At 40.1% G+C, this 10,000-nt stretch overlaps 2 protein-coding genes across 2 annotated transcripts in view; both read right to left on the bottom strand.

Moving 5' to 3' along the window:
* The window catches only part of LOC138867786 (uncharacterized), a 12,740-nt gene extending 6,566 nt beyond the window's left edge, over positions 1 to 6,174 (bottom strand). The window contains exon 1 of the mRNA XM_070144563.1: positions 4,428 to 6,174. Coding sequence (XP_070000664.1) covers positions 4,428 to 5,258 — 831 coding nt within the window. The 5' untranslated portion in view covers positions 5,259 to 6,174. The remainder of the gene's footprint in view (positions 1 to 4,427) is intronic.
* The window catches only part of LOC113818743 (protein white), a 65,652-nt gene that overhangs the window by 41,456 nt on the left and 14,196 nt on the right, over positions 1 to 10,000 (bottom strand). The window lies entirely within an intron of this gene.

The raw sequence follows: 10,000 nt of genomic DNA, 5'->3' as shown, positions 1-10,000 counted from the left end.
CGAGGAGGGGAGGAAGGGGATAGGGAGAGGGGGAACATGGAAGGATTGGGAAAGAGGACAAGTAACAAACAAGGATTTTCTGTACTAGCAATTTTTTCACTCCTCTGATCCCTGTTCTGTATCTTAGACTGGTTTCAATTACCTCTTCCTTCCCCTTATCTTTTCTACCTATATCCTTACACTATCTACAGTGGGTTTCGAACATTTCCGTGTGCTAGTAATTTCCCCTCGTAGAATATCAGTTCTATGTCTCTCTACTAAACTGTATTAGGCCCTAAACCTATCTCCCAAACCATTATAGTATTCACGCCACCTCTAGAAATATGATTCTATGCACTACACTCACGCTATCATTATTCACACTCACTATAGGCATTCACTATTATTCCCTGAAAAGCATTAACCACTATATACACATTATACTGATCATGCTACCAAAATCACACGTTTAGCCTACCACTGTGTACCAAGGAACAGTGTACATAGCAATGGTATGTGTTTTTAGCTTTGCCATAAAAAAGAAATCTTGAGAACTGTCATTAACAAAGCAAGATATTTACTCTGCTCGATGAGAAAGAAGGGAACAAGCAAGAATATTGATAAAAAGACCCAAAGCAAAACCCTAAAAAAGAAATAAAAAGAAGAAACATAACAAAAATGAAAGGAATATCAATAAAACATACGAATAACTCTATGGAAACGAACGTGCCCAAAAAAAATGGGAGAGAAAAAAGGGAAAAAAAGACAAAAAAAAGGGGGTCATTGGGCAGGGGGAAAAAAATGTATCATCAGTATCATTCTTTGGTATGCTTTTGCTTATTTATCCACCTCATTATCTATATGTCGCGTGTGACCCTCAGGCAACACTGTTCCTCATGTGCCTTCCTGGAAACAAGATTCTAGAGGTGGGTGTGGATGTGTTTTTTTCTCTCTCTCTCTATCTATCTAATCATTTTATCTCTCTCTCTCTCTCTCTCTCTCTATCTATCTATCTATCTATCTATCTAATCATTTTATCTATTTCTCTCTCTTTCTCTATTCATATGTATATATATGATATATATATGTGAGTGTGTGTGTATACATATATATATCGATCTGTCTATACAGCTATCTGCTTATTCAACTTATTTATACATCTTCCTATATATCTATTCAATTATTCATCTATCCATCAACCGAACTTTCCTCCCTCGCTACCTTTACTCCTCTATCTATTTACTTCTCTATCCATCTACCTAAAAGAAACAGAAATAGAACCTTTACTTCTCTATCTGCTTCTCTATCCATCTACCTAAAAGAAACAGAAATTGAACCTTTACTTCTCTATCTACCTACCTATCCATCTACCTAAAAGAAACAGAAATTGAACCTTTACTTCTCCATCTACCTACCTATCCATCTACCTAAAAGAAACAGAAATAGAACCTTTACTTCTCTATCTACCAACCTATCCATCTACCTAAAATGAACAGAAATAGACCTGAAAGAAACAAAAATAGAAAGAGTTCAAAACCCGACCTTCTCGCCCTCCTCCCTCGCCCGCTGCCCTCAACACTGCCTCGAGTATCAGCCAAGCAGCCGGGTTCCTGCGATGGCCGTCCTCGAATCCCATCACCGAAATAACGGCCCCTATTCTCTTAAGTGCTTGCGTGATGCTAGGTCCTCGCGAGTGAACATTGTTCTTGCTTTGTGGAGTAATGAGTTCTGGAACTATATGTGCCATTTGGTTTTTAATTGATGGAATGTTTATGGCTGTGAGTGAGTATGAAGGTTATTCCTGTACGTAATTCTCTGACTTGTAGCCGGGCAGGGGCTCAGCTACGTCTACTACATATATATATATATATATATATATATATATATATATATATATATATATATATATATATATATATGTGTGTGTGTGTGTGTGTGTGTGTGTGTGTGTGTGTGTGTGTGTGTGTGTATGTGTGTGTATACATATACACGCGCGTGTGTGTGTGTGTGTGTGTACCACTTTTATGCCACTGACCATGTCATTATAAAACTCAATATTATTTACACAATTTCTCTTTGCAGGGATATTAGCAGTGGCCAAACATCTATCATAATTTTTCATCAGCAGTAGCATTGTTATTACTAACGTAATCAATATTATTGCTTTCTTTGTTATCATTATTGACAATCTGACTCGTAGCAATAGTTATAAAAGTGCGTTAATGAGTTATTACGTGTCAACTTCTCTTTACCATCATTAATCTTATTGATTTTATTACTTCATTGCCATTATTAATCTTTTGGTCTTTGTCAACGTTATTGTTATTACTGTTATAACAAAAGTTTTTATTATTATCATTATCATTGTCATTATTATTAGTACCACTAATATTACTAGTAGTATTTTCTATTATTTCATTTTATTAACATTACTATAATCATTATCATTATTGTCATTAGTATTGTTTCTATTTTGTTATCATTATTATTATTTCTATTCTATTATCATTATAATTATTTTAATTTCTATTATTATTATTATCATTATTCATCATCATTACTATTATTTCCATCTTATTACCATTATTATTTTTGTTTTATCATTATCATTATCATTGTTAGCATTATTATTATCATTATTATTATTACTGTTGTTATTATCATTATTGTTATTACTATTATCATTATTATTATTACTGTTGTTATTATCATTATTGCTATTACTATTATCATTATCATTATTATCATGATTTTTATTATCATAATTATTATTATCATTACTTTTATTATCATCACCAGTACTATTATTATAACTTTCATGAGAAATAATAATAACAATGATAACAGTATTATTGTTATTACTATTATCATTATCATTATTACTATCATTATTATTATTATCATTACTATCATTATCATTATCATCATTGTTATCCTTGTTGTTATTATCATTATTACTAATGTTTTTATATCATTATAATAAAGATGATAATGACAATTATCTTTATTATTACCATTATTACCGTGATTACTACTATTGGTATTGTTATTATCAGTATTATTATCATCGTCATCATCATTATCATTATTATTATTATTATCATCATATCATTATTATTATTATCATCATTGATATTATAATTATTATAATAATCATTATTATTATCATTATTATTATCATTATTATCATCATAATTATCATTACCATTATTATGATTAACATCACTATTATCCTTTTTTTATAATTATGACTATCACTATCATTACTCTTATTATTGTTATCATTATCATTATTGCTATTATCTTTTTCTGATCATTAAGATTATTATCATTATTATGATTACCATTACTATTATCATTGTCATTTTGTTATCATTTTGATCATTATTATTATCACTATCATTATCACCATCATTATTTTCATTATTATTGTTATTACTGTTATAATTATTGTTATTTTCACTATTACTATTATTATCATTATCATTATTATTTTCATTATCAGCATTGTTACTACCGTCATTATGATAATCATTATAATTATTATTATCACTATTATTAATCTTATTTCAAATGTTATTATCGTTATTATGATTATTATGATCATGGTCATTATTATCATTACTATTATTATCATTATTTTTATCATTGTTATAATCATCATTATCAATATCATCATCTATATCAATGATATCTTTATTATTGATATTATTATTATTGTCACTCATCATAATTATCATTTTTATTACATTATTATCATTATTTTCAGTCATTATTATCTTTTATTTTACTTTTATCATAATCATTATTATCATTATCACCATATGATTAGTATAATTAATGCTATCATTATTTTTATAATTGTATTACCCGAAGTCGAGAAAACAAATAATTAATGGTAATAAATGAAGGAAAAAAACAAAGAAAATGTAACAAAAAAAAACTAACAGGGGAGACTATAAAAAAATGAGTTACGCAATAAAACCTAATGTTATATTTAGTTGAGGACATTCCATTGGGTTTTCGGTAATTCCCTGTTCTCCCTTTTGGACATTAAAGAAAAGAAAATTTGGAAATAAAGAATAATGATAAAATAAATAATAATAAATAAAAAAAAATAAAGTAAATTTGGATTCTAAGAAAAGATAAAGGTATTTTTTTTAGTGGGAATGATAGGCAAGTGTGATGAAACAGTGGATGGGATGGGATGATAAAAGGAAGACGGAGAGACGAGGGAGATAAGGATAAGGAGAGAGAGGGAGAGAGATATCAAGAGGCTAATTTGGGTCTCTTAAATTATCAAGCTAAGGTGTAATTTAAGGCGAGGAAGATATAACTGTCTCGAGACTTGGCGTAATTAGCTTAACCACCAATTAAGCTGATCACTCAAGCCCGACAGCGGGGCAGGAAAGGGCTGAGAGGGCTTGGCGTCCCCCGCCCGCCTGTACCTTGCTCGGGAACCTGGCGCCGGACGAGGGCCTCGCCCAGGGCACCACCTCCCCCTGCAGGTGGCGCCCCGAGAACCGCTGCGAAGGGCGCTGCCCCGACCCCCTCTCGCCCGCGCGCTCCCCCGCCTCCCTGGCGCCCCCGCCCACGTCGGGGTGCGACTTCTTGCGGATGGGCATCACCTTGATCACCTCCTGGGCGTAGATGGTGGGGTGGGCGGCCTCCACGACCACGCGGGCGCCGTGTCTGTCCCTGCGGGCCGGCGAGGGGCCTCCGTGGGCGCGCGACCTCGAGGCCGCCTCCACGACCGGCCTCGCCACGATGATCTCGTTCTTGCCGGCCTCCTGGCAGCCGTGGGCGTCCCAGACCCTCATGGGCGGCGGCGGGCGGGGAGAGGAGAGGGGCGGTGCGTGGGGCGCCCCGGGGCTGCCCGTGACCCGCGGGCGGCGTCGGAATTCGGGCGTGTTGTTTCGGGACACGAACTCCACCAGCTGGATGACCTCCGAGGCGGCGGGCCGGCGGCGCCCCCCGCGGGCCTCCGCCGACGACGCCGCCTCCGGGGACGGCCCCTGGAGGAGGGAGGCGCTGCGGCCGCTGGACACGCCCGACGAGGCCGAGGTCCCGGGCGTGGTGAGGCTGGAGGCGTCCTGCGCTTGGTCCCTGTGGGCGGCACCCGCACGGGCGGCCTTGAGATGGGCGCCGCCCACGATGAGGTGGGTGTCGGGGAAGACCTTGGCGGGGTCCGGCGAGGGGGTCTCGAGGGGAGGGGGTCCCGGGGGGGCTGCTGGGGGGTCATGGTCGTCGGCGAGGTCCTGGATGTACTTGCGGTACATGGCCGGCGAGGGCGCGGACACGGCCTACGGGGACAACGAACCGCCCGCGCGCCTCGGCCGCATCCCAGGCCGCTCGGCGCTGAGCGAGCGGGCGGACTCCTGCCGCGGGCGGGGCTGCGATCCCTCGAGAACTGTTAGCCGATGTCTTTCGTCTGGCATTTGAACCGGACGTGTTTCTTATACATTGTCTCCCGACGGCGCTCGCCCTCTCCGCTCGGGCATCCACGGCCTCAGGCGCGGCCTACGCGGCGGCCACGGCCCGGAGGTCAGCTTCAAGCGCCCTCGATCGCTCCCGCGTCGCCGTGGAATCCAGCATCGTTCCTCGAGTTTCTAGGGGCAAGGCACGTCTGACGGGGCCCTAGGCTGCAAGCGCAGCGCACGGCATCGCAACACCACGACGTGCAACAGTTCAGCTGGCCCTCTCTCCGGGAAACACACAGCGGGGCACAGCACACACTCCAATCCACCTGCCACACAGCGTCCAGAACACAACGCAACCCTCTCGGCGAACACCTCCACCTGTCTCTGTGTCTCGGCGACGTCCCTCTTCCCCGACGGACGCAGAGGGAGAGTTCCAGCCGAGTCGGTCTCAGGAGCTGCTTCGCCGGGTCTTGTCCCGCTCGAGTTGCGCGCCACACTGGCCTGGTCCCTCCCGCGCCTCCGCCAGACCACGCGGCTGCCATCGACCGGGCCTTCGGGCTGAACACACCATACCGTGACAGCTTTGACAGTCACGAGCGCCGCTGCCCGTAGTAACACGCACGGAATAACACGTGCGAGCAAAGAGGAGGAAGGGCCGAAGGTATGAGGAGGGAGAGGCTCGACGAAGCTGATTGGAATGCTCCGGCCGGCGTTAATCCCGGGATATGTTTGGATGAAATCAAGTAGTTTGGTTACAATTACCATACATTAATCATTCGTTACGCTTGATATATTGCGACCTCGGTGCCTTTCATCAGGGATCTTTATACCCTGGTTAGACGGTCAAGGTTTCCACACTTCGATGCCAAAATGCTTGTACGATCCTTATCACCATTATTATTACTTTTTTTTACCTTTTCCCTTATTAATTAACATAGATATACAAGAAGGAAACAGAGTATATAAACTGAGTATATACATAATATAAAGAAGACTATGATATTCTTCAATATCGCGAGCTCATTATCTTTTATGTCCTCCTCGTCTGGCCAAGTGAATCTGCCGTCTTGGGCCTCCTGTAATGGCGGGGACACTGCAGATGCGACGGCCCCGCTGTGTGTATTACTGCAGCACGATATGATTTGCTTTCATAAAAGACTGATAACCAACAAGTCATCTGGAATTCGGACACGGCTCCTATTATCTCTTCTGTTTCTCGTCGGCTTCGCTCGGGCGTCGAGTTCCTTGCTCCTGAGGGTGGCAGACGCGCTCATTTCCTTGACAGGGGCGTCGCATGCTCGTGTCGCTTTGTGTAAGAGCGGGCGAGGCTTTCCTGATTCTTTATGCCACCACGGTGTCAATTTCGCCGATAAATTACGGTCTTTCGCGAGTTTTCTTCCTCTCTTTTCTTCCTTTTTTTTCTCTCTCTCTCTTTTTATTACCCGAGCAGCAGGGGAATCGGACCGGGCAGACGTCATATTACGCGCATAACCCCGCGTTTTACCACCTAATGTAATAATTGTCTATCACGACTTATTTTCGACCACAGTTATTACGCGTGCATGCTTGTCTCCGTCCCAGCCAAGGATTTAGTCCACACGCGTCGAACTCGCAAGCACGAAAGCTCACTTAACCACTTAGAGGCCGTGTGTATAGTTAGCAGAAGCCACTTAGGTGCTTGTGTTCAGAGGGAACAAAGGGCGCGCCTATCTTTAGAGTGGCACGGTCTTATTTTCAGCTACTGTTGTTGGTCTTGATCACTGCGGCGTACTAAGAGGCCTCGTGACGGCGTTCATTACTGACACAATCATGTGGTTTGTGTCCCGCTTCTGACGAGGTTATCACTCATCGAGGGTCAGGGAAGCAAGGGAACACCTGTTCTTGTTTACCTGGCAATGTTTTCACAAATGTGCGTGTGTATGTGTGTATATCTGTGCGTGTGTATGTGTGTATATCTGTGCGTGTGTATGTGTGTATATCTGTGCGTGTGTATGTGTGTATATCTGTGCGTGTGTATGTGTGTATATCTGTGCGTGTGTATGTGTGTATATCTATGCGTGTGTATGTGTGTGTCTGTGTATTATTTTCTCTCTATTGAGCTGTATATCGAAAAAAAGACTATCTCATGTTTCTTTTTCGTCTTAACATTCCGTAATTCTATCTCTCTTATGATAAATGCGCGACCTGGCAACCAAGGCGAGAGAGGCTTCAAGGTCTATACATGTACTTTGATTGACCTTGAGAAGAAAAATCTTGTTGGTGCCTTTCTCTTCTTCTCGTCTTCTTCTTTGCCTACGTCTTCGCTTTTGCTACGCCATGGGATCTCTTGATCGAGGGAAGATGATGTATAATCAATTAGAAAATTAATTAGAAATTTACTACTTATAGGTTTCGTGTATACCATACACACACGTATACACAAACGCACATAGATAGATGTTTAGATAGAGATAAATAGATAAATATTTAGATTTAGATAGATAGATAGATGGAGATATATAGATGTAGATAGATAGATGGAGATATATAGATGTAGATAGATAGATGGAGATATATAGATAAATAAATATAGACAGATAGAGATAGACAGATAGATAGATGAGAGAGAGAGGGAGAGCGAAAAAGGGAAAGCGAGAAACAGACACACATACACACACACACACACACACACACAGAACCAAAGCTTATCATCATAAATAATAATTTCCTCGACACACAGCACTTGGGAACGTAAATCACAACAACAACCTTAGGAATGTCAACAAAAAAACGATTTTTTTCTTTTTTCTCTCTCTCTCCATCTTTTCTGCGAATAAACCTGATTTCCTGTATTGCAAACGCGTTGATATTGCAGCTGTCATGAAATCCTTAATATCATATTCCTAATCAGTAAAAAAATATTGGCGGTTTGAATGAGAGAAAATTACGTCAGTGAATGAGGATGGAAGAGAGGCATGTGAGATAAAGAAGGAATAAAAGAGAGAGGAAGATAAAGAGAGAGAGAGAGAGAGAGAGAGAGAGAGAGAGAGAGAGAGAGAGAGAGAGAGAGAGAGAGAGAGAGAGAGAGAGAGAGAGAGAGAGATAGAGAGAGAAGAGAGAGAGAGAGAGAGAGAGAGAGAGAGGGGGAGGGAGGGAGGGAGAGAGAGAGAGAGAGGGAGGAAGAGAGAGAGAGAGCAATTAAGGAGAAACGAAGGCTAAAATAAACATAAGACAAAAGAAAGATATCAGTATTAAAACAAATGCTGAAATAGATCCAGAAAAGAAAAAGAAAAAAAGAAGGAGAGAGAAAAAAGAATAACGAGATTAGAAAGAAAACAGAAAAACCTGCTTCTAAAAAAATAAAGATAATCTTTGATATATCATGAAAATTGACCTGCCATCCACATATTTTCAAATATGTGAAGAATTACGTATTTCTTTCTCTTTCATCTATTCATATATTCATCCAATCTTATTCATCTATTTATTTGAAGACACGAAAACACAACACCTTCATTTAAATTCAGCAAAATCCAGACAGAGATGAGCAAATGCATGTTGTTGATAGCACGTGCAGTCTGTTTACATTCGCCTCATCAGCTGGTTATGACAGAACAGCTGTGGGTGAATCTAACTTTTGTTAAATGTTGCAACGATTTCAGGAATTAGCGAAAAGGGGGATTCTGTGATACATTACAATGAAAATTTATATTCTAGAGTAGGAAAACGGACCTACATACATTTGCATACATACATACATACATACATACATAGGTAAATTTATACATATATGTACACACACACACACACACACACACACACACACAAACACACACACACACACACACACACACACACACACACACACACACACACACACACACACACACACACACACACAAACACACACACACACACACACACACACACACACACACACACACACACACACATTATATACACATACACACGTCAATAACTGCAGCCGAAGTTTAAGATTGTTGATAGTCTCATCGACGGCGTTCGTGTAAGCTCGTCGGCGTTCGTGACTGCGCGGAGATGGATGCACGTGTAAACAACCTGTCTTCCCGCCAATCGCAATGCAGACGAAGTTAATTCCTTTTATATTCCTTTTATTTATTCTGAGTGCTTTATTCTTGTCTTATTTCTTGGTTTTTAAGTTAATTCCTTTTATATTCCTTTTATTTATTCTGAGTGTTCTAATGTTTCTTGTCTTATTTCTTGGTTTTATTCTTTTATTATTCCTTTCATTATTCCAAACATTTATTATCATATCACTTCGTACATTTCACTGTTTTCTTTCTGTTCTTACATTTATTCCATTTCTCTTATTCCCTGTTTCTTTATTCTTCTCTCATTTCTTCCATTTACTGATATTCTGTTATTCCTAGCATTTATTCAGTTTATGCTTTTTTTGTATTTATTCTTCTTCTCTTATGCTTTGAATTTATCCTCCTCTTTGCATTTATTCTTTCTTTTCTTATTCCTTAATTCATTCTTTCTCTCTTAATCCTTGCATTTATTCACTTTCTCTTATTCCTTGCATTTATTATTTCTCTTTATTCCTTGAATTCCTTCATTTTCTCACATTCCTTGTATTT

This window comes from Penaeus vannamei, chromosome 32, assembly GCF_042767895.1.
Source record: "Penaeus vannamei isolate JL-2024 chromosome 32, ASM4276789v1, whole genome shotgun sequence".
Classification (NCBI taxonomy): domain Eukaryota; kingdom Metazoa; phylum Arthropoda; class Malacostraca; order Decapoda; family Penaeidae; genus Penaeus; species Penaeus vannamei.
The sequence above is the reverse complement of the archived record's forward strand: the minus strand, read 5'-3'. Positions and strand labels throughout refer to the sequence as shown.